This window comes from Bombina bombina, chromosome 7 (assembly GCF_027579735.1).
Source record: "Bombina bombina isolate aBomBom1 chromosome 7, aBomBom1.pri, whole genome shotgun sequence".
Taxonomy (NCBI): domain Eukaryota; kingdom Metazoa; phylum Chordata; class Amphibia; order Anura; family Bombinatoridae; genus Bombina; species Bombina bombina.
Genome location: NC_069505.1, coordinates 375,406,177 through 375,432,839, shown reverse-complemented (window position 1 = coordinate 375,432,839; position 26,663 = coordinate 375,406,177). Strand labels below are relative to the sequence as shown.

At 40.3% G+C, this 26,663-nt stretch overlaps 1 protein-coding gene across 2 annotated transcripts in view; it reads right to left on the bottom strand.

The window, feature by feature from the left end:
* The window catches only part of ATG7 (autophagy related 7), a 582,165-nt gene that overhangs the window by 95,101 nt on the left and 460,401 nt on the right, over positions 1–26,663 (bottom strand). For both annotated transcript variants that reach the window (XM_053721092.1, XM_053721093.1), the window contains one exon: positions 21,304–21,426. In XM_053721092.1, the coding sequence (XP_053577067.1) occupies positions 21,304–21,426 (123 nt within the window). The remainder of the gene's footprint in view (positions 1–21,303; positions 21,427–26,663) is intronic.

The window sequence follows — 26,663 nt, the reverse complement described above, 5'->3', positions numbered from 1 at the left end:
TATTTTATCTATAACGAGTAGTAGGTCTCAGACCTCGACGCAGCTCAACACCCACCTGACAGTCACGATGTACTAGTATACCTTTATGATCCCCATTAGCATCCAGAAATTTATTTTACCCAACCTACATGGTTCAATTTTAGTCTGGGAGACACCTGTATAACTAAATCTGGTGATCCCCTATGCCGTGCCCTACTAGCGTTCCGGCTTACTCATCTATCACACAAGGTAACTCGCACTTAGCCATCACTAGACAAGTCAGGGTGGGGGGGGGGGGGGGACTTTCACGGGCCATGACTCCCATACTAATAATACTTGTAGGGATTATGTATGTATGACCCATGTTATGATTATTAGGATTTACTAGTTTGAAAAGTTATATGTTTACTGTTTATGTTATTTATCTATGTGAAAGACACGGGGACAACTACCCCCTACAGTTAAGGTAGTATTAACAACCTCTTCCTTTCTTTAAAGGAGGTGACCGAGAGAGAGATAGAGGCGAGAAGCGCAATTGGCGTAGTTTGTTTTTCACGCCAATACTTTGCTGGAATTGTTTTCTTAGCGTGGGCATTCGCTCCTCTCCTCTTCTCTTGATCCCTCTACTCTTTGATTCCTTATCTTTCCTGTTTCTACTTCAGCTCTCCTCCTTGGTTCTTCTTTCCTTATTTTTTTTTTCTCTCTCTCCTCCCCTTCACCCACCTCCTCCTCCTCTTTCCCCCCCCTCAGCACACGCCCTTTCTATTCCAGACCCTTGCACGCGTGACACAGCTTGCTCAACAAACATGGTGAATCAGCGGTCTAAAGCTAGACCGCACCCAATAGAACTCCTAACCATTAATGCAAAGGGAATCAATAGCCCTTCTAAGCGCTCCATCATGCTAAAAGATATGCAGGCTGGGAGGCAACATAATCTTTGTGCAGGAGACGCACTTCACACTAGGTCACGAACCTAAATGGTATAGCCGATCCTATCCAATTGCCCATTTTGCATCTGGACCAGGGAAAAAGAACGGGGTGGGAATCCTTTTTTAGCGCAGACACACCGTTCCAATTATCCCAAAAATACTTAGACCCTGAGGGTAGATGCTTGATCCTCACGGGTTCCCTGCATGGCAGGCCTCTTACTCTGGCCAATGTATACTGCCCCAACTCGGCTCAGCACCTCTTTCTCCAGAGAGTCACTCGGAAACTTTTAGAAATGCAGACTGGAGTCCTGTTCCTTGGGGGGGATCTTAATGCCCCCCTTAGCCCCATCCTTGACACCTCCAGTGGCCTTTCTAGCACTCCGCATAAAACACTTAAGCGTATAACTGCCTCACTGTCAGAGCTTGCAATTCACGACATATGGCGCACGCATCACCCGGCCGATCGTAACTACACATTTTACTCTTACCCGCATCGTAAGTATTCCAGAATTGACTACTTATTTACAGATACTGTGGGCCTAATTATCACTAAGGCCAGTAAAATTCACGCGATCACCTGGTCCGATCATGCACCGGTGAGCTGCTCTATTCAATGGCCAAGTGTGCCTATTACACCTTTTATTTGGAAACTTGATGATACGCTCCTTGATGACCCGGTGTTTGACGCCGATCTTAGGAGAGAAATGGCTGAGTTTTTCCGTCTCAACGCAAATGTGGGTGTGGAGAGGTCCACTGTATGGGAAGCACATAAATGCACCATGAGGGGCCTCCTAATGGAAAGGAAGGCAAGGCTCAGGAAAATGAGGAAAGAGTGTTACAACACTCTACTAGCACAAGTAGAAACAGCAGAACAGTTCCATAAAGACCATCCAAGAGATGACTCGGGGATGACACAGCTAGTGCTAGCTAGGAACAACTTGCTGCATTTTTTGCAGGAGGACTACCAAAAACAGGCCCTTATCCTACGTCAGCTATACTTTGAGCAGGGTGACAAACCTGGAAGATTATTGGCTAGAGCAATAAATAGGAGAAAGCTCAAAGCTTTTGTCCATCACATGACCGACCATGATGGTGTGTCCGCAGCAGATGCTAACTCAGTGGCAGAGATATTCCGGAGCTACTATGAGTCTCTTTATAATTTGAAAAATCCGGCCGGGGTTGCAAATGCCCCACTTTCACCGCAGCGACTGGAGGAGGAGACTCGTGTCTACCTTGAGTCCGTTGACCTCCCGACACTCACGGAGAGGGACAGGGACCTCTTGGACTCCCCGATTACAAGGGAAGAAATACAGAAGGCTGTCAAAGACCTCCCAGCAGGGAAAAGTCCAGGACCTGACGGGTTTGGACTCAAATATTATAAAAAATACGCTGAGATCCTTGTCCCCGTGTTAACGGACCTTTTCACCACCTTGTCAAACTCCCCTGACCTCCCTAAAACCATGCTTGAGGCCCACATAGCGGTCATCCCCAAACCCGGGAAATCCACTGACAAACCCGAGAACTACAGGCCGATATCGCTGCTGAATTCGGATGTAAAGATTCTAGCAAAAGTACTGGCAGCACGTTTAAACAGGCTACTCCCCGATCTGGTCTCTGCTGACCAGGTCGGCTTTATACCGGCCCGGGAGGCTAGAGACAACACTCTTAAAATACAGCAGATGATAACTTATGCACACCTCCACAACCTGCCACTTTCTCTGGTCACTACCGACGCAGAGAAGGCTTTTGACCGGGTCAGTTGGACGTTTATCCGACTGACTTTGGAAAAGTTCGGATTTGGCCCAGGCATTATAAACACCATAATGTCCCTGTACTCTGCACCAAACGCGCGTGTCAGAGTAAATGGCACTCTCTCACACCTTTATGATCAACAATGGGACGAGACAGGGGTGCCCCTTGTCGCCTCTTCTTTTCGCTCTCACTATTGAGGTCTTAGCGTCCAAAATCAGGCACAACCCCTTGGTGAAAGGGCTCTCTATTGGCAGGATCGAACATAAATTGTCGATGTATGCCGATGACATCCTTCTAACGCTTTCGGACTCCGCGTCCTCTCTGAATCAGGCACTTCTAGAAATTAAAGACTACGGAAATGTCTCCAATTTCCTCTTGAATACCTCAAAATCCGAAATCATCAATATATCGGAACCCCCGGATCTCTTTGCTGAGTCCACAGCCCCTTGAAGATAGCAAGGCAGAGTATAAAATACTTAGGCATCACTATCACATCTCATACTTCTGAGATAGTTGACCTTAACTACAAACGAATACGTGATGACATCTTAAGAGATCTGGCTAACTGGAAAAAAAATTCGATCTCTTGGCTGGGTCGTATTGGAGTAGTTAAAATGAATCTACTACCAAGAGTCCTGTACATTATGCAGACAGTCCCGGCAGCGGCGGCATCTCCATATCTCCAAAGCATCCAAAACGGCCTTGAGACATATATTTGGAATGGAATAAAACCCAGAATAAGACGATCCACGCTGTACTTGCCTAGAGAGCGAGGGGGTCTCGGAGTCCCGCTCTTGGGAGAGTACCAGACCGCTATCTTCCTCCAGAGAGTTGTGGAATGGAGTCATAACTCTGACACCAAGCTCTGGATTCAGATTGACAAGGAGATCCTGCAGAGAAAAAACGTAGGTGCACTGGCTTGGGTATCTATTAAGAATCGCCCGGTTATTGCGTCTCAGTATCCAATGATATATGACACCTTTAAAGCCTGGGACAAAGTGCTTGTCAGAGATGCTTATATCTCAACCCCTACTTCACCAAACGTACCTATATGGGAAAACCCTGATTTGGGGCTGGAACTTCCAAAACACGTTGGGGGAGAGGTTTACACTCTTGCAGAGACAGCTTTCGCTAATATCCTTCAAAATAACAAGCTTAAAACCCAGACAGAATTGCTTGAGTGGGATCCGACCACCTTCACGTCTTGGTTCAGAGTGGCTCAGGTCGCTCATTACCTAGACACTAATGGGGATCGTGGGGCACTGACAAGACGCAGAACGCCCTATGAGTCCCTATGCGTTGCGCAGCAGGCTCCGAGTCACTTAATCTCCCAAATCTACCGACTACTACTGAGCAAAGGAGGCAATGCCCTCCCGGCATTGGCCTCTGCGTGGCAAACGGAGCTTGGAATAGATATATCCGCTAGAGATTGGATTAAGATCTTTCGGAAGACAAAGAGAGCGTCTATATCAGCGCGTATTCAAGAATCGCACTATAAACTAGTGAGCAGATGGTACCTTACACCTCAAAGGCTGCGTAAGATTTATCCTAACACAAGTGGGTGCTGCTGGAGGGGATGTGGTGGAGAAGGGTCTCTCCTGCACATCTGGTGGACCTGTCCCCATATCCAACCTTTTTGGGAGGAGGTGCTGGGGGAAATGAGCAGAGTCCTGAGGACTATTATCCCCCCTAAGCCAACATACCTGATATACCATGAGCTACCTAAAATTCTGGGAGTTGACAAGCACCTACTTTTCATGTTAATGCTAAATTGTGACAAAGGGCTCATCCCGCTGCATTGGAAGAGCCCACAGGCTCCCACAGTCTCGGAGTGGAAGCTCAGAGTGGGGGACTTGCTCAGATTAGAGCGTTATCACTTTTTGAAAACTGGAAGATTGGCTATACATGAAATGATGACGCTGACATGGGAGGGAAAAGAATTCTGATCACTATGATTCTTGCATGATTGTTCAGAGGCCCTTCCCCCCCCCTATCTCTCTTCCCCCTCCTTGTCCAACCCTTCTCTTCTCCTCTCCCCTCCTTTTTTTTTCTCCCCTCTCTTCTTTATTCTTTCTTTATTCTGACCTCTTTCTCCCGTCAAGCTGGACGGGGGTAGACCTCAGGACATATGCTACCTTCAATGGTATGAAGCAAGCCTACGAAGGTAAATGTTTATATATATATGTTTGTAGAACCTGTTGTCAAGCATCTAAGTTTATGTTATGTTTGATTATCTAAACTCCTCAGATTAATCTGAGGACACAAGCTCAAGATACCTGGATTAAGTTGGTAGTTCACTCACCTTCACTGGACAGGCATGAATCTCACTTACACCTGTCTCTTATTGTAGACATTTGAACTGTATTGTATGATTCTTCCAGATTTTGATTGTCAATGCTTCTCTTTATGTACCAACATTGCTTACATTCAATAAAGCTTGTTTTGGAAAAAAAAAAAAAAAAAGAAGACGTCCCCGAGATGGATAAAGGTGTCGCCGCCTGGATGAAGACTTCTCGCCGCCTGGATGAAGATGGATGTCCGGACTTCAGGAGTATATTTTATGGGGTTAGTGTTAGTTTTTTTTTTTTTTAGATTAGGGATGGTCACTCATAAAAGAGCTGAATGCCCTTTAAAGGGCAGTGTAAAGGAGCTGAATGCCCTTTTAAGGGCAATGCCCATACAAATGCCCCTTTAGGGGCAATGGGTAGTTTAGGATTTTTTAGAGTTAGGTTTTTTTTATTTTGGGGGTTGGTTGGGTGGTGGGTTTTACTGTTGGGTGGACATTGTATTTTTTTACAGGTAAAAGAGCTGTTTAACTTAGGGCAATGCCCTTTTAAGGGCTATTGGTAGTTTATTGTAGGTTAAGGGCTGTTTTTATTTTGGGGGGGGTGTTTTTATTTTTATAGGGCTATAGTTTAGGTGTAATTGTTTTTATTTTAGATAATATCGTTTATTTTTTTGTAAGCTTAGTGTTTTTTATTTTTCGTAATTTAGTGTTTATTATTTTTTGTAATTTTTTTTTTTTTTTTTTTTTTTTTCGTAGTGTTAGGTTTTTTAAATTTGTAGTTTTGTTAGGTTAATTTCTTGTTTATATAAACTATAGTTTAAGTTTTTATTTATTTTAAGAAAGTTATATTGTAATTTTAATTTAAAGTTAGGGGTGTGTTATGTTAAGGGGTTAATAGTTTAATTTAGTGTTTTGCGATGTGGGGGGGGGGCTGGCGGTTTAGGGGTAATAGGTTTATTTAGTGGCGGCGATGTTGGGGAGCAGCGGATTGGGGTTAAAAGCTTTTATTAGTTTTGGCGATGTCGGGAGCGGCGGATTAGGGGTTAATAATTTTATTTAGGTGTCGGCGATGTCGGGGGGTGCAAATTAGGGGTGTTTAGACTTGGGGTATATGTTAGGTTTAAATTTAACTTTTTTTCCCCATCAATGGGGTTGCGTTACAGAGATTTTTAATTCCGCACTTTAGGTTTTTTTCTAACACTCTCTCCCCGTTGATGTCTATGGGGGAAAGCGTGCACAAGCACATCAAATTAGCCCTTGGATTTTGTGCGGTATGGAATTTAACGCACCATATTGCACAGCACAAGGAGGCTTTTCAGTCTCGTAACGGCAGCGCTATGGACAGTGAAATAACGCAACTTTTTTGGCGTTAGTTTCGCACCCTGTTTAGCGCAAAACTCGTAATCTAGGCGAATGATATCTATATGGCACATATGAACTAGTGCTGTCTAGGTGTAGAAAACTGTCAAAATGCACCGAATAAGGGGGTGGCCTTTAAGGGCTTAGAAATTAGCATATCAGCCTACCTAGGTTTAGCTTTCAACAAAGAATACCAAGAGAACAAAACAAATTTAATGATAAAAGTAAATTGGAAAGTTGTGACAAATTGCATGCCCTATCTGAAGCATGAACATTTTTTGTGGAAAATGATTTTAGCTTCCACTTTATTAAGCCCATTCATATATTTCTATCATGTCACCTCTTTCCCTTCTCTTCAGGTCTACAAGACCTTCCCAGCAAACACTTTGCAAAGAAGAGAAACATCTGAACTGATGACATTTTTGAGCACATGCAAGTGAGATAAGCAAGTGCTCTATATAACTATTCAGAATTATATAACATTATTTGCTAGGTTTACTGCCCCTTTAAAGGGACATGAAACACAACATTTTTCTTTTATCATTCAGATAGAACATACATTTTTAAACAACTTTCCAATTTACTTCTATGATCAATTTTGCTTCAATCTCTTGGTATTCTTTACTGAAGGAGCAGCAATGCACTACTGGGAACTAGCTGAACACATCGGTAAGCCAATGACAAGAGGCATATATATGCAGCCACAAATCAGCAGTTAGCTCCCAGCTCCTGAGCCTACCTAGGTTTGCTTTTTAATAAAGGATACCAAGAAATCAAAGCAGATTAGATAAAAGAAGTAAATTACAAAGTTGTTTAAAATGTCATGTTCTATTTGAACCATGAAAGAACAATTTGGGGTTTCATGTCCCTTTAAATTACAGGAAAAAAGTGGGCAAAAAAAAATGTTGCAAACTTGTTTTTCATTTTAAAATAAAATGTTTTAATATGTTTAAAGTGTGTATTATCCCATTAGGATCGTGCATTTCTAAGCTATTTGCATGCAACGGAAAAGTGCTCTTATTAAGAGTTGAAAGTAAACGTGATCTCTCGAGCGCAATCGAATTTAATGCACATTGGGTTAGCGCAACTTCAGAGCTCACGTAAAGGGTAGGGGAAGAAGAAATTTACATAAAACACAACATAAATACATATAAAAGGACTCACACTCATAAACAGTGTCTGATAAAAATAAGTTTAAAAAAAAATAAAAAAACAGAATTTATGTTTACCTGATAAATTTCTTTCTCCAACGGTGTGTCCGGTCCACGGCTTCATCCTTACTTGTGGGAATATTCTATTCCCCAACAGGAAATGGCAAAGAGAGCATAGCAAAAGCTGCCCATATAGCCCCCCCTCTGGCTCTGCCCCCCAGTCATTCGACCGACGGTTAGGAGAAAAAGGAGAAACTATAGGGTGCCGTGGTGACTGTAGTGTATAAAGAAAGAAATTCATCAAACCTGATTAAAAACCAGGGCGGGCCGTGGACCGGACACACCGTTGGAGAAAGAAATTTATCAGGTAAACATAAATTCTGTTTTCTCCAACATTGGTGTGTCCGGTCCACGGCTTCATCCTTACTTGTGGGAACCAATACCAAAGCTTTAGGACACGGATGAAGGGAGGGAGCAAACCAGGTTACCTAAACGGAAGGCACCATGGCTTGCAAAACCTTTCTCCCAAAAATAGCCTCCGAAGAAGCATAAGTATCGAATTTGTAAAATTTGGCAAAAGTATGCAGAGAAGACCAAGTCGCTGCCTTACAGATCTGATCAACAGAAGCCTCGTTCTTGAAAGCCCAAGTGGAAGCCACAGCTCTAGTAGAATGAGCTGTAATTTGTTCAGGAGGCTGCCGTCCGGCAGTCTCATAAGCCAATCGGATGATGCTTTTCAGCCAAAAGGAAAGAGAGGTAGCAGTAGCTTTCTGTCCTCTCCTCTTACCAGAATACACGACAAACAGAGATGAAGTCTGTCTGAAGTCCTTTGTTGCTTCTAAATAGAACTTTAAAGCACGGACCACATCTAGATTGTGTAACAAGCGTTCCTTCTTTGAAACTGGATTCGGACACAGAGAAGGAACAACAATTTCCTGGTTGATATTCCTGTTGGAAACGACCTTTGGAAGAAAACCAGGCTTGGTACGTAAAACTACCTTATCTGTATGTATGGAATACCAGATAGGGAGAAGTACATTGCAAAGCAGATAATTCAGAGACTCTTCTAGCAGAAGAAATAGCAACCAAAAAAAGAACTTTCCAAGATAGTAACTTAATATCTATGGAATGCATGGGTTCAAACGGAACCCCCTGAAGAACTGAAAGAACTAAATTTAGACTCCAAGGGGGAGTCATGGGTCTGTAAACAGGCTTGATTCTAACTAACGCCTGTACAAACGCCTGAACATCTGGCACTGCTGCCAGACGTTTGTGTAACAAAACAGACAGAGCAGATATCTGTCCTTTTAAGGAACTAGCTGAGAAACCTTTATCCAGACCTTCTTGGAGAAAGGAAAGTATCCTAGGGATTTTAATTCTACTCCAAGTGAATCCCTTGGATTCACACCAACAGATATATTTTTGCCATATCTTATGGTAAATTTTCCTAGTTACAGGTTTTCTGTCTTGAACCAGAGTATCTATGACTGAATCTGAAAACCCACGCTTAGATAGAATCAAGCGTTCAATTTCCAAGCAGTCAGTTGGAGAGAGATTAGATTTGGATGTTCGAACGGACCTTGCACCAGAAGATCCTGTCTCAAAGGTAGCTTCCATGGTGGAGCCGATGACATATTCACCAGGTCTGCATACCAAGTCCTGCGTGGCCACGCAGGGGCTATTAGGATCACCGAGGCCTGCTCCTGTTTGATCCTGGCTACAAGCCTGGGAAGGAGAGGAAACGGTGGAAACACATAAGCTAGGTTGAACGACCAAGGCGCCACCAATGCGTCCACCAGTGTCGCCTTGGGGTCCCTGGTTCTGGCGAGACGCCATCAGGTCCATATCTGGAATGCCCCATAGTTGGGTTAACTGGGCAAAAACCTCCGGGTGGAGTTCCCACTCCCCTGTATGAAAAGTCTGGCGACTCAGATAATCCGCCTCCCAGTTGTCCACACCTGGGATGTAAATTGCAGATAGGTGGCAGGAGTGATCCTCCGCCCATTTGATGATCTTGGATACCTCTCTCATCGCTAAGGAACTCCTTGTTCCCCCCTGATGATTGATGTACGCTACAGTCGTCATGTTGTCCGACTGGAACCTTATGAATTTGGCCTTTGCTAGGAGAGGCCACGCCAGGAGCGCATTGAATATCGCTCTCAGTTCTAAAATGTTTATCGGGAGAAGAGACTCTTCTCGAGACCATAGACCTTGAGCTTTCAGAGATTCCCAGACCGCACCCCAGCCTAAGAGACTGGCGTCGGTCGTGACAATGACCCATTCTGGTCTGCGGAAACTCATTCCCTGAGACAGGTGATCGTGAGACAACCACCAGCGGAGAGAATCCCTGGTTACCTGGTCTACTTGAATCTGGGGAGACAAGTCTGCATAGTCCCCATTCCACTGATTGAGCATGCACAGTTGTAATGGTCTTAGATGAATTCGAGCAAAAGGAACTATGTCCATTGCTGCAACCATCAATCCTACTACTTCCATGCACTGAGCTATGGAAGGCTGAGGAATAGAGTGAAGAACTTGACAAGCGTTTAGAAACTTTAACTTTCTGACCTCTGTCAGGAAGATCTTCATTTCTAAAGAATCTATTATTGTTCCCAAAAAGGGAACTCTTGTTGACGGGGACAGGGAACTCTTTTCTACGTTCACCTTCCACCCGTGAGACCTGAGAAAGGCTAGAACGATGTCTGTATGAGCCTTTGCTTTGGAAAGAGACAACGCTTGGATTAGAATGTCGTCTAGATAAGGTGCTACAGCAATGCCCCTCGGTCTTAGAACCGCTAGAAGGGACCCTAGCACCTTCGTGAAAATTCTGGGAGCAGTGGCTAAACCGAACGGAAGAGCCACGAACTGGTAATGTTTGTCCAAAAAGGCGAACCTCAGGAACTGATGATGATCTTTGTGGATAGGAATATGCAGGTATGCATCCTTTAAGTCAAAGGTAGTCATATATTGACCTTCCTGGATTGTTGGTAAGATTGAGAGAATGGTTTCCATTTTGAATGATGGAACTCTGAGGAACTTGTTTAGGATTTTTAGATCCAGAATTGGCCTGAAAGTTCCCTCTTTTTTGGGAACTACAAACAGATTCAAGTAAAAACCCAGACCTTGTTCCACTGTTGGAACTGGGTTTATCACTCCCATTTTTAATAGGTCTCCTACGCAATGTAAGAATGCCTGTCTCTTTATCTGGTCTGAAGATAAACGAGACAAGTGGAACCTTCCCCTTGGAGGGAGTTCCTTGAACTCTAGAAGATACCCCTGAGAGACTATTTCTAGCGCCCAGGGATCCGGAACGTCTCTTGCCCAAGCCTGAGCGAAGAGAGAAAGTCTGCCCCCCACGAGATCCGGTCCCGGATCGGGGGCTACCCCTTCATGCTGTCTTGGTAGCAAGCAGCAGGCTTCTTGGCCTGTTTACCCTTATTCCAGCCTTGCCATGGTTTCCATGCTGGTTTAGGCTGGGAAGAGTTGCCTTCTTGTCTGGAGGCCGCAGAGTTAGGATTCGGTCCATTCCTGAAATTGCGAAAGGAACGAAAATTGGATTTGTTCTTAGCCTTGAAAGGCCTATCCTGTGGAAGGGCATGTCCCTTTCCACCAGTAATGTCCGCAATAATCTCTTTCAATTCCGGCCCGAAAAGGGTCTTACCCTTGAAAGGAATATTAAGCAATTTATTCTTGGACGACACATCCGCCGACCAGGATTTTAGCCAGAGCGCTCTGTGCGCCACTATTGCAAAACCTGAATTTTTCGCCGCTAACTTAGCCAATTGGAAAGCGGCATCCAAAATAAAAGAATTAGCCAATTTCAGTGTGTGAATTCTGTCCATGACTTCATCATATGGAGTCTCTTTTTGGAGTGATTTTTCTAGTTCCTCGAACCAAAAATACGCTGCAGAGGTGACAGGAATAATGCACAAGATTGGTTGAAGAAGGAAACCTTGTTGAACAAATATCTTTTTTAGCAATCCTTCCAATTTTTTATCCATAGGATCTTTAAAAGCGCAACTGTCCTCGACAGGAATAGTTGTGCGCTTAGCTAATGTTGACACTGCCCCCTCCACCTTAGGAACCGATTGCCATGCGTCCTTTCTGGGGTCAACCATGGGGAACATTTTCTTGAATATAGGAGGCGGAACAAAAGGTATACCTGGCTTTTCCCACTCCTTAGTCACTATGTACGCCACCTTGGGTATCGGAAAGGCATCAGCGTGCACTGGGACCTCTAAGAATTTGTCCATCTAGCACAATTTCTCTGGAATTACCAGAGAATCACAGTCATCGAGAGTAGTTAGGACCTCCTTAAGCAGGGCGCGGAGATGTTCTAACTTAAATTTAAATAGTACGACATCAGTGTCTGCCTGCTGAGAAACTTTTCCTGAATCAGAAATTTCCTCCTCAGACAGACCCTCCCTCGCTACCAATTCAGATTGATGTGAGGGTACAACTGATAAATTGTCCTCAGCGCCAACCTGCTCATCTTCTGTATTTAAAACTGAGCTATCAAGCTTTCTAGGATAAGATAGCAGTTTGGATAACAGATTTGCTATAGAATTATCCATTACTGCTGTTAATTGTTGCATAGTAACAAGCATGTACTAGCCTGCACGGGCAAAACTGGTGTTGACACAGAAGGAGAGGATGAAGAACTATCCCCACTACCTTCATTAGAAGAATCATCTTGGGCAATCTTATTCAATGTGTCAGGACTGTCCGTACTTTGTTTGGACGCTATGACACAATTTGCACATACATTAACAGGGGGAACCACCTTGGCTTTCATACACACAGAACATAAGTTATCTGAAGGTATAGACATGTTAGACAGACCTTGGCAGGCTAATAATGCAATAAAAACGTTTTTAAAGAAAAGCGTTACTGTCCCTTTAAATAATAAACAGACACACTTTATTTCTGATATGTTGGAAAACAATGAAGGCAATGTCCGATTTTTACAAATTTTTTACCCCAGAGTCCTAATGCCTTGAAAGTATTGCACACCAAGTTTCAAGACTTTAACCCTTAAAATCAGCAAACCGGAGCTATTTGTTTAATTTAACAATTTTCGTACACTACAATCACAGCCACAGCCTTGATGCGGCTCTTTACCTTCCCTGAGAGTTATTCAGCACTGAAATAAACCTTCCTGAGTCCGTTTTTTGAAGCCACCAGACCCCTCACATGTAGCTGCATGCACTGCCATGGAAGTAAACTGCGCAATTGAGGCGTGAAAACGGGGCCTCCTTCCTCTGCCTACTATAGTGAAGGGGCCTTTCTGAGAGAAATAGTAGTCTAACTAAATGCCAGGCGAATAAAAACGTTCCCAAAAGTGCTTTAACATACTCAAAAACACTGCCAAACATGAAATAAATCAATCGATTTAGCCCACAATAGTGTCAACCAGTATAGAGCCCAATAATAAGCCTTAATCTGTTATAAGTCTAAGAAAATGGCTTACTTACCCCTTAAGGGAAAACTGACAGTCTTCTAGCATTAACATGTCTTGTTAGAAATATGACTGATCATACCTGTAGCAGATAAGCCTGCAAACTGTTCCCCCCAACTGAAGTTCTCTGGTTTCAACAGTCCTGCGTGGGAACAGCAACCGATTTTAGTTACTACTGCTAAAATCATACTCCTCTTTTAACAGAAATCTTCTTCATTTTCTGTTGTAGAGTTAATAGTACAAACCGGCACTATTTTAAAATAACAAACTCTTGATAGAAGAAATAAAAAACTACAACTAACACCACATACTCTTTACCATCCCCGTGGAGATGCTACTTGTTCAAAGCGGCAAAGAGAATGACTGGGGGGGTGGTGCCAGAGGGGGGGCTATATGGGCAGCTTTTGCTGTGCTCTCTTTGCCATTTCCTGTTGGGGAAGAGAATATTCCCACAAGTAAGGATGAAGCCGTGGACCGGACACACCAATGTTGGAGAAATATATATAATCTAATTAAACAATTTCACTTTTTTTAAAAGAAAATTCAATATCATTGTCACTACTATATCTTAGTAAATTGTATTGCATCAGCCTACGTCTAAACCCCTACACAATATAATCTGCCACTGGACTCACACTCCCTAATTAATCCTAAAAACACTCACATGCAAGTTAAATTATTATGTCCTGGATCACATCCACCAAGTTATCCTGAGTAGCATCCTCCCCTCAACATTTGCTCTATATTTCCCATCGTAATTAATGCCCTACCTCTTCGATCTCTTTAATGTTTGCTCCACCCAGAGTCTCCTCCTCTCTATAATCTCCCTACCTCCTGAACTCCTCTACAATAATTTACCCCTGTGATCATCATGCACTTCACTAATCCCTACTAAACCATTATTTAACCCCTCACAGTGAGTAATATCGGCCCCCTCAACTAAAGTTAATCACAGCCCAACAACTGTCATTAATCACTGGTGAAAATGAATCTTCTACTGCCCAAGTAACCACTGTGGTAAAGACACTCTAGCACCCAAACACCCTCTCATACACATTACTAGCCAACCAGCATGGGGCACTCCCACATGACCACCACTGTGGTAAAGACACTCTAGCACCCAAACACCCTCTCATACACATTACTAGCCAGCCAGCATGGGGCACTCGCACATGACCACCCCTAAGCAACCACTGTGGTAAAGACACTCTAGCACCCAAACTCCCTCTCATACACATTACTAGCCAACCAGCATGGGGCACTCCCACATGACCACCCCTAAGCAACCACTGTGGTAAACACACTCTAGCACCCAAACACCCTCTCATACACATTACTAGCCAACCAGCATGGGGCACTCCCACATGACCACCACTGTGGTAAAGACACTCTAGCACCCAAACACCCTTTTATACACATTACTAGCCAGCTAGCATGGGGCCCTTCCACATGACCACCCCTAAGCAACCACTGTGGTAAAGGCACTCTAGCACCCAAACACCCTCTCATACACATTACTAGCTAACCAGCATGGGGCAATCCCACATGAACACCCCTAAGCAACCACCGTGGTATGGCAGGAATTAATGCAATAAGAGGAGGATACAATTAGGGTAAAATTGTGGTGTTGGTGGGTCTGGGATGTAGAAGGTTAAATTGCGTTGGGGAGCTAGGAGGAAGGGGGTTAATTGCCATAGGAATGATCCAGTGGAGTAAGGGTCAATCCAACAAACGTCCCTAGGTCTTCCAGCCACTATATATATATTATTCTTTTAGTTAGTTCCTTTGATTTCAGAGATGACTGCAGACAGTACATAAGCCTAACTGTGGTAGTGACAATCTAGTTAGAAGAAAACGCTCTAAAATGCTTTTCACCAGCCATCCTTTCTCAGTGATGTTCAACTAAGCAAAAAAATAAATACATAAATAAATAAAAATTAATGGTAAGGGTCTCACTTAAAAACAGAGCAAACAAGCTTAGATTTATATGATATAAAAGTAGTTACCCTTTCATCTAATAAAATGATACTAGACACGTTTGTGTCTAAGGAAATTCATAGAAACTTTGGATGTTAGGGAATTGTGCTAGAGATTCATGTGGGTGCTATAGGAATTGCTATGATAAGGAGTTCATGGTTAGGGTTAATGTCCAAGGGTGGAGAGGTTACTTATGATAATGTTACCAGCGTGGTTAGGTTTCTATTGTAGTGGGGGTGTCATAGTTTTATTAAATGGACAGTCTACTCCAGGAATGTTATTGTTTAAAAAGATAGATAATCCCTATATTACCCATTACCCAGTTTTGCATAACCAACACTATTGTATTAAAGGGACAGTCTACTCCGGCATTTTAATTTAAAAATATAGATAATCCCCTTATTACCCATTCCCCAATTTTGCATGACCAATATGGTTATATTAATATACTTTTTCCTCTGTGATTACCTTCTTTCTAAGCCTCTGACGACTGCCCCTTATTTAAGTTTGTTTGACAGACTTGCATTTTAGCCAATCACTGCTGACTCCTAAATAACTCCATTGGAATGAGCACAATGGTATCTATATAACACAAATGAAATAACAGTGTCTAACTGTTAAAAACTGTCAAAATGCACTGAGATATGAGGCGGCCTTAAAGGGCTTAGTAATTAGCATATGAGCCTATCTATGTTTAGCTTTCAAGAAAGAATACCAAGAAAACAAAGCAAATTTGATAATAAAAGTAAATTGGAAAGTTGAATCATGAACGTTTAATTTTGACTAGACTGTGCCTTTAAATATGGGAAGATCTGGGGGTGGGGGATGCTCTTAATGCAGGGAAAAATATTCGTACATTGGTAACATTGGTATCAAACGGTTTGTGCTATGGTTGCAGGAATTGTTATGACTACACCAGGCCAAAGCAAAAATATCAAAATCCTGTCCGTGATGTCAGAGAGGATGAAATTAAAATTTGCTAAGGACGTATAATGAGTTTCACTGCTGCTAAAGTATGTCAACCAGTCATGAAGCACTTAAAATGAGTCATAGCAAATTAGCATAAGAACATTTTCTGTTGAAACGATGAAGAAATGTTTACCTATCCTCTGTAACTACAAATTTATGCATAAGGTTTCTCAATGTAATTAATTTACAACACCATGAGCTCAATTACATGACTCCAGGACTAGTCCTGCACAGCTGTTTTTTTTAAAAAAAATCTATAAATATAAAAGCAAATTATTAGATGCTTGAACTAGATCAGTTTAACTTAAAGATTATTTTTTTTTACTTATGTGATAATTAAAGTTACTCATGAAAAAGATGAACTAAAATGTTAGTGGTGCCATCTTCTCTAAATTTATATCGTACATGCGCAAAAAGTATTATTTTCCATGTTGACTCTAAATTAACCAACTTAATAAACAGCTAATGTGCATTTCACTAAAATGTTGTTGAAATAAAAAAAAGTTTAAAAAAATGATGTAATAGCTCCTTAAATTGGAGCGGACGGAATACTATCAAATTCCCTCAGTGTTAATTAATGGTGAAGTTAAAGGGATATGGAACCCAATTTTTTTCTTTTGTTATTCAGATAGGGCATGCAATTTTAAACAACTTTCCAATTTATGTCTATTATCTAATTTTCTTTGTTCTCTTGGTGTCTTTTGTTGAAAAGCAGGGAGGTAAGTCAATGCACTACTGAGAGCCCGCTGCTGATTGGTGGCTGCACATATTTGCCTAGTCTGATTGGCTCAGTCATTGTGTTCAGCTAGCTCCTAGAAGTGCATTGCTACTCCTTCAACAGGATACCAAAAGAATGAAACAAATATGATAATAGAAATAAACTGGAAAGATAATGAAGAAAAATAGTTTCATTATAGTGGAGGTCCACAAGGTCATCTCATGTGTGATTATACCCCAGTACACTGGGAGGAGGCAAAAACACCAAAACATACCAGAGCTTTAATTTCTCCCACACCGCTATTCATATGGCCAGGTAGATAGAAGGAAACCAGAAAAGCATGAATGAAAGAGTGGGGCAAATAAAATGAAAAACAAGTTCTGCCACCTATTGAGTATAAACCACTGCTCAGGACTTTGCTATTAAAACAATGAAACATACTGTTTTATATCCCTTTAAGGACAGTCTGGACTTAAAATCTAATATCATCTTCTGAGATATGTCCTCGGAGTCTCTGTTCCACTGTCAAAGCATTGTCAGTTGAAGAGGCCGTGGATGAAACCTGGAAGTGTATCGGAGGTAGCTACTATGAATGCCACTTAACGGAAAATAGAAAAGTGCGTTGAAGATGAGCACATGCATGTTTGACCCTGGGTTGTTCTGTTAGTGACAGGAGCATAGACACTGAGTCGATGATTCATTTTAGAAGGGATTCACAAGTCTGAATAGTAAAGGAACGCTTCTGTAAATTGATTCCCCAACCTTGACTGCCAATAATTTAAGGAACAGCATGAGTGTGGGAGTGCTTACACCAAAATATCATCCAGAAAGGGAGCTACAGAGATTTCTTGAGCTTGCACTCCTAGTACCTTAATAAACACTAAGGGTGCTGTAGCCAGACGAAATGGAAGCACCATAATTTCATAGTGCCTGTTTAGGAAGGCAAATCTGAGTACTTTGACATTATCTTTGAGGATGGAGATATGTAAATAGGCATCTTTAAGTTGATGGCAACCATAAATTGACTCTGCAATATTAAAGGAAGTATAGTGTGAATCGTCCCCATCTTGAAAGTATGTACTTTCAGAAATTTGTTCAAGGTCTTGAGATCCAGTAAAGGGCAAAACAAAAAATCCCTTCTTTCCTTGGAAATATTGGAGTAAAATCCATGGTTCAGCTCTGAGGCTGGAACTGGAACAATTAAACCCATATAATCCAGATCTTTTACACAAGCCAGAATAGTTCTGGCCTTTAGGGCATCTCAAGTATTCAAGACAGGAGGAATTTTCCCTGAGGAGGCTTTGAAAGCTTATTCATTACCCCTGAAAAATTATTTCCAACACCCAAGGATCCTTAACTGACTGCTGGGCAGAAGAAGAGAAAGCTTTTTGGTTAATAGAATCCGAAAGGAACACAAACGTCTTGACGGGCTATGTTTACCCTTAGATTTTTTTCATGTGGTAAGAAAGCTCCATAGCCTCTAATGAATGTGGCAATAATTACATCCAGTCCTGGAACAAATAGGATTTAACTCTGAAAGGGAAAGGCTAAAAGTCTTTTTTTAGAGACCATGTTAGCCGGCTGTAAGGCTTGTGTTGCCAAAACAGATATAGCTGCATTCTATGCATTAATGTGTATAACCTCAACTGCTGTATTGCATATAAAGTGGCTTGCAGTCGTTAGGGGAGGGGGTTACACCATCATGGATCTCCTTCAAAAGATGATTCAGCAGAAATTAGTTCTGAAAGGTTGTCACACCAGACCGCAGAAGCTGCAGTTACACAGGTTACATTGATGGCTGGTATAAACATAAAGCTTGCTAATTGAAAGGGTCTGTGAAAGCCTTCAAGCTTCCTGTCCATTGGATCCCTGGAGGTACTATCCTCTAATTAAATGGCAGTCCACCTAGCAAGTGTAGAAATCACTCATTCCACCTTGGGTATCGGTTCCCATATCTCCAATTTGTAGAGGGGAAGGAAAACATAGCTTTAAACCTTGCAGATGGAATAAAGGCTACCTTTGGTTTATTACATTCCTTAGAAACAATATCAGAAACAGAATTGAGAACTTAGAAGGCTGTTTGGCTGCTGCCTTAACACATTTATCAATTATTTTAACAGGTTGTTTGTTCAACGTGGGAAAATCACCTACTTTCAAGGCAATTCAAAATTCCTGTAATAGTTCATGAATATGCTGAAGCCTAATATTAAAGGATAAACACTTTGCTACTGCTTCAGGGAAAGGGTCTTGAGTTTCTGAAAATCCATCCTCAAAAGAGGACTCTTTGGATTCAAATGTACCTTTTTACTGTAGGGAATTTAAAAGAGTTGCTACTAAGGGATGTCCCTGATGAGCTAAAGACCTGAGAGGGATCATCTTCTGCCCCTTGCATGCATCTGCGTTTGACTGCTGTAGGCTTAAAGGGATATTAAACCCAATGTTTTTATTTTATGATTCAGACATGCAATTTTAAGCAACATTCTAATTTACTCCTATTATCAATTTGTCTTCCTTCTCTTGCTATCGTCATTTAAAAAGCAGGAATGTAAAGCTTAAGAGCTGGCCCATTTTTGGTTTAAAACCTGGATTATGCTTGCTTATTGGTCTGCTAAATGTAGCCACCAATGAGCAAGCGCTATCCAGGGTGCTGAACCTAAAATGGGCTAGCTCCTAAGCTTTAAATTCCTGTTTTTTAAATAAAGATAGCAAGAGAACAAAGAAAAATTGTTAGTAATAGTACATTTGAAAGTTGCTTAAAATTGCTGCTCTATCTGAATCATTAAAGAAAAAATGTTGGTTAAGTATCCCTTTAACTCAGTAATAGCCGAGGGGATATTAAATTTAGGAGAGAGTAGAAACTCCTGGGGTATAGACTTGAGAGATTGCTGACCCCTGAACACTGACTGAAAGACAAAGCTGCAAAAGCCTATTTATTATTAATATACATAGACTTAACACATAAAATGCATAGCTGAGAAGGGGGAACACCAAAATATCTTTACAAAGTAAAACATGGGTTTGAAGGGGTTAAATGGTCAGTGGATCACCAAATGATCAGCTGATGGTCCAATGGCCCAAGTCGCACTAATTTGCCCCATAAGATTAATTAGAATAGGTGTACAATATGGAAAAGCTGCAGATATATCTAAATAAATAGCAAACACAGGTAGAAGGGAACACAGAACAGGTTAGCAATGGTTAAAGGGACATAATACTCATATGCTAAATCATTTGAAACTGATGCAGTATAACTGTAAAAAGCTGACAGGAAAATATCACCTGAGCATCTCTATGTAAAAAAGGAAGATATTTTACCTCACAATTTCCTCAGCTCAGTAGAGTTAGTTCTGTGTACAAAGTTATACTCAGCTGCTCCCAGCTGCAGGTAAAAAAATAAAAAAAAAAATGAAGAAATGAACAGCAGCCAATCAGCATCAGCAGTGCTGAGGTCATGAACTCTTACTGTGATCTCATGAGATTTGACTTAACTCTCATGAGATTTCATAGTAAGCTTCCTTTACCTGATTGGTGAAATAATATGAGAGTGCACGATGCTAGTCCCTTCAGATGTCCCAGGACAAACACACTAAAATGCTGCTTAGAAATACTTTACAATGGGAGGTGGCTACTGAGGAACTTTTGAGGTAAAATATCTTTCTTTTTTACATAGAGATGTTCAGGTGATATTTTCTAATCAGCTTTTTACAGCTATGCTGCATCACTTTCAAGTGTTTAAACATTTGGGTATTATGGCCCTTTAACAAGGCACAAAAGTGAGAGGTATACTGAAGGTATAAGCACCCCTTAATAAATGAAATTAGCAGTAATGGCTAACGACAGTAAATAAAGAGTTAAATTAGCAAGCACTGCTACAGTGTGTGGGGTCTAGAGGATTATTGGAGTATATATATTTAGGCTGGGCACCTTGGCAAGATGAATCTTACACTGAGTGCTGTATTTATTTTTTGAGTATTGGCGTATATATATATATATATATATATATATATATATATATATATATATATTCTCATAAAATATTGTATCAGCACTAAAGAGTTAATATAATATCTATGTCATACATCTCTCTGCTGATTAACAATATTATTAGCAGAGAGATAGTGCAGAGAGATTGATCAATAATTACAAATATAAAATACAAACAAATCAGAACTGAAATATCAAGAAGAAAGAAAAAAAACAAGAAGAAAAAGACAATCTTGCCCAGCACACGACGCTGCAAAAAAGTGTATACTTCATTCAGGGTTAAATTCAATTAACGCATTAATTCTGAATGGTAGAAAAAAACAGTAAATAACAAATATAATTCCAATATGAATCAAGCACATTATTATTATTTATTGGTAGCATACAACTCTATCAATACTATTCAGTCCATGAAAAAGGGTGCCCCCCATAATTAGCAATTGTACTGCCCCTTTACTGTGAGAAAGTCAGTTATATTTATTATTTATTTATTTATTATTCTTTATTTATAAAGCGCCATAAAAAAACATGTCAAAAGGACCCTGAAGTCAACATCAAAAGTTCATGACTCAGATAGATCATGTTTAAAAAAATAAATACAAAGATCTAATGTAAATAAACTATTTTAGAAGGGCAGCTGTTCATTCTTGGAGGAGTGTGCCCGGTATTATGTACATACCATCTCAGGCACCAGCGTCTACTTATATATGTATATTAGTCTGTGATTGGATGATATTTACCTCTGCAGCTTGGGTCTCCTGATGTAGCAGCGTAAGACCTGTTAAATCTTCAAGGAAGGAATGTGAAGAATTGAACACCTGGGCCAAAAACAGGAATCCATCCTTTTCATACTGCTCAAGAATCTGCAATGGTAGAGCAAAAGGGTTACGTCATGGCAGTGCAAGAAGGTTTATGCCCACAAACAAGTCTGACAATAGTGCTTAATTGACTTTGAAGGATGAACTAAATGAAAGGCATCTTGTGTTTGTGTGTGTGTGTGTTTGTGTGTGTGTGTTTGTGTGTGTTTGTGTGTGTGTGTTTGTGTGTGTGTGTTTGTGTGTGTGTGTTTGTGTGTATGTGTGTGTGTGTTTGTGTGTGTGTGTGTTTGTGTGTGTGTGTTTGTGCGTGTATGTGTTTGTGTGTTTGTGTGTGTGTGTATGTGTGTGTGTATGTGTGTGTGTTTGTGTGTGTGTGTTTGTGTGTGTGTGTATGTGTATGTGTGTTTGTGTGTGTGTTTGTGTGTGTGTGTATGTGTATGTGTGTTTGTGTGTGTGTTTGTGTGTGTGTGTGTGTGTGTTTGTGTGTGTTTGTGTGTGTGTATGTGTTTGTGTGTGTGTGTGGGGGGGGGGACAATTCAATTCTGTTTTTAAGTTGATTTAGAAAGGAGGGAAGGAAGAAAGAGACAGATAGGGAGACCCTCAGATAATGTTCCCATCACAAATTTTAAAAATAAGATAAAAAGGTATGATGACATTTCATAATCAGAAGTTCTAAATATGGGGATAACATTTATTTTATTGTGTATACTTTAAGCACAAACAATTATTTACATATAGATCTAGTTTGCGAACAACCTACATTTGTTTCTAAGATGGATGTAAAATAAAAGAACCACTGCTGAGAAGTTCATTAAGATCTGGGATAGCTTGGGAGAGATAGTACTCTGATGAATACTAATGGTAAAAATGCCTCTTGATTGCAAATTTTATTTAACACAGTCACATGTTAACATTTATACTGAAATGCTCTAAACCTGAAAATACTGTACTTTGTGCTTAAGAGTTTGATTCATATTGAGAATACTCCTGGGTTTGAGCACCCTTTTGCCAGGGATGAGTACTTTAAAAAGCCTTACAAAAGTTACAACAAATCTAAATGTCAACTATAGGGTGGACTGGTGGAGTAAGTCCTCATTTTATACAACCTATATTGCATTTCTTATTTAAATGTCTGTGCTCCATCATTGATATCTCTCCTTGTCCTGTGGAGAGTCAATGGAACCTTCAATGTTGAAAAAGCTACAATTATGACCAAGAGTGCTGTAAAATGCACAATCACTCCCTAAAACTGCAAGGAAATATAATTTATGTAAAAAGTTACCTGATAAATTCATTTCTTTCATATTGGCAAGAGTCCATGAGCTAGTGACGTATGGGATATACAATCCTACCAGGAGGGGCAAAGTTTCCCAAAACTCAAAATGCCTATAAATACACCCCTCACCACACCCACAATTCAGTTTAACTAATAGCCAAGTAGTGGGTGATAGAAAAAAGGAGTAGAAAGCATCAAAAAAGGAATTGGAAATATAATTGTGCTTTATACAAAAAAACATAACCACCATAAAAAGGTTGGATCTCATGGACTCTTGCCATTATGAAAGAAATTAATTTATCAGGTAAGTTCTTACATAAATTATGTTTTCTTTCATGTAATTGGCAAGAGTCCATGAGCTAGTGACGTATGGGATAGAAATACCCAAGATGTGGAACTCCACAGAAGAGTCACTAGAGAGGGAGGGATAAAAAAAATAATAACAGCCATTTTCCGCTGATAAAATTAATCCACAACCCAAAATATAAGTTTATTCTCATAAATTAAAGGAAAAAAATTAAATTAGAAGCAGAAGAATCAAACTGAAACAGCTGCCTGAAGAACTTTTCTACCAAAAACTGCCTCAGAAGAAGCAAATACATCAAAACGGTAGAATTTAGTAAATGTATGCTAAGAAGACCAAGTTGCAGCTTTGCAAATCTGATCAACTGAAGCTTCATTCTTAAAAGCCCAGGAAGTGGAGACTGATCTAGTAGAATGAGCTGTGATTCTATGAGGCGGGGCTTGACCCGACTCCAAATAAGCTTGATGAATTTATCAGGTAAGTTCTTACATAAATTATGTTTTCTTTCATGTAATTGGCAAGAGTCCATGAGCTAGTGGTGTATGGGATAGAAATACCCAAGATATGGAAGACCACAGAAGAGTCACTAGAAAGGGAGGGATAAAATAAAAATAGCTATTTCCGCTGAAAAAATTAAATCCACAAAAAAATAAGTCTTTCTCATAAATTACACATACATTTCAAGAAAAAAACTTAAATCATAAGCAGAAGAATCAAACTGAGACAGATGCCTGAAGAACTTTTCTACCAAAGACTGCTTCTGAAGAAGCAAATACATCAAAATGGAAACATTTAGTAAATGTATGCAAAGAAAACCAAGTTGCTGCTTTGCAAATCTGATCAACTGAAGCTTCATTCTTAAAAGCCCAAGAAGTGGCGACTGATCTAGTAGAATGATCTGTAATTCTCTGAGGCGGAGACTGTCCAACCTCCAAATAAGCCTTGTGAAGCAAAAGCTTTAACTAAGATGCCAAAGAAATGGCAAAGGCTTTTTGACCTTTCCTGGAACCAGAAAAAAACCCAAATAGACTAGAAGTCTTTCTAAAATCCTTAGTAGCTTCAATATAGCATTTCAAAGCTCTTACAACATCTAAAGAATGTAAAGATCTTTCAAGAGCATTCTTAGGATTAGGACACAAAGACGGAACAACAATTTCCCTACTAATGTTGTTAGAATTCACAACCTTAGGAAGAAATTTAAACGAAGTCCGCAAAACAGCTTTATCCTGATGGAAAATCAGAAAAGGAGACTCACAAGAGAGACCAGACAATTCAGAAACTCTTCTAGCAGAAGAGATAGCCAAAAGGAACAACACTTTCCAAGAAAGTAGTTTAATATCCAAAGAATGCATAGGCTCAAAAGGAGGAGCCTGCAAACCCTTCAAAACAAAATTAAGACTCCAAGGAGGGGAGATTGATTTAATAACAGGCTTGATACGAACCAAAGCATGAATAAAACAGTGAATTATCAGGAAGTTTAGCAATCTTTCTATGAAATAAAACAGAAAGAGCAGAGATTTGTCCCTTCAAAGTACTTGCAGACAAACCATTCTGAAGAAACTGTAAAATTCTAGGAATTCTAAAAGAATGCCAAGAGAATTTATGAGAAAAACACCACAAAATATAGGCTTTCCAAACCCGATAATAAATCTTCCTTGAAACAGACTTACGAGCCTGTAGCATAGTATTAATCACTGAGTCAGAGAAACCTCTATGACTAAGCACTAAGCGTTCAATTTCCATTCATACCTTCAAATTTAGCGATTTGAGATCCTGATAGAAAAACGGCCCTTGAGACATAAGGTCTGGCCTTACAGGAAGTGGCCAAGGTTGGCAACTGGACATTTGGACAAGATCAAGTTTATAAAACCAAGGAACTTCTAACGCATCCATCATCTCCACCTGAGGATCCTTGGACCTGGAAAGGTACCTGGGAAGCTTCTTGTTTTGATGGGAAGCCATCAGATCTATTTTGGGAAGAACCCACATCTGAACAATCTGACAAAATACATCTGGATGGAGAGACCACTCCCCTGGATGTAAAGACTGACGGCTGAGATAATCCGCTTCCCAATTGTCTACAACTGGGATATGTATCGCAGAAATTAGACAGGAGTTGGACTCCGCCCAAGAAAGTATCCAAGATACTTCTTTCATTGCTAAAGGACTGATATAAAAAATAGCATCACAGATAAAATGATTAGCATGTTGTAGCAAACGAACAATGCTATGCAAATCAGAATCTTTTTCCCATTGTGCTAAGCTATCCAACCAAAAAGTTGATTCAGCCGCAACATCAGCCATAGAAATGGCAGGTCTGAGAATATAGCCAAAATGTAAATAAGCTTTCCTTAGATAAGATTCAATTTTCCTATCTAAAGGATCCTTAAAAGAAGTACTATCTTCCATAGGAATAGTAGTACGTTTAGCAAGAGTAGAAATGGCCCCATCAACCTTAGGGACTTTTTCCCAAAACTCCAATTTAGCCACTGGCAAAGGATACAACTTTTTAAACCTTGAAGAAGGAACAAAAGAAGTACCAAGCTTAGACCATTCCTTAGCAATCACATCAGAAATAGCATCATGAACAGGAAAAACCTCAGGAGTAGTCACAGGAGGTTTATAGACAGAATTTAAACGTTTACTGAATTTATTATCAAGAGGACCAGACTCCTCAATATCCAAAGTTCTCAACACTTCTTTTAACAAGGAACGAATATACTCAATCTTAAAAAGATAAGATGATTTATCAGTGTCAATGTCTGAAGTAGAATCTTCTGAATCAGAGAGATCCTCATCAGAGGTGGATATATCAGTATGTTGTCGGTCAATACAAATTTCATCAGTAGTATGAGAAGTTTTAAAAGACCGTTTACGTTTATTTGAAGGCGGAATAGCAGACATAGCCTTCTGTATCGCATCAGCAATATAATTTTTCATATCAACTGGGATATCATGTACTGTTACATACTACAGCTGGAGATATAATCTCCAATAGCTTACAACAGATACACTTAGCTTTTTTAGAACTGTATTCAAGCAGCATGGTTCCTACAGCAGCTTCTGAGACAGGATCAGATTGGGACATCTTGTAAAATGTAAAAAAAATAATCTTATTTCCACATATAGCAGTTTCAGGAATGGGAAAAAATACAAATGCTAAAATTGACAAAAAAGCAAATAGCATAGCCCTCTGAGCATAAAGAAGGCAAGGAGCATATAGGAAGTGAGGTAAAATAAACTAAAATTTTTGGCGCCAAGCATGACGCACGACACAAAAGGAAGTTGAATTTTTTTTTGGTGCCAACAAACATCTAGAAATGACGCAACTCGCATGATAACAAACACAATTTTGAGCCAAACAACCTGGTGTCAACTAAGACCCAGGAAATGACGAACTTGCACCAAGAATGACGCAATAAATAACAGAATTTTGCACACTCGCGAGCCTTAATTGCCCGCAAATTTTTTAAAAGAAAAAACAAGTCAAACTCGAAAAAAGACTATACCCCAGGTAAGACAAACTTCCTAAAACATGATTCCCATAATGAAACTGCAAGACTGCAAAGGGAAATACACATAGACCTGACTCATGGAAAATATAAGTAAAATACATATATTTAAAACTTTATATTAATACATAAAGCGTCAAACCATAGCTGAGAGTGTCTTAAATAATGATACATACTTACCGAAAGACAC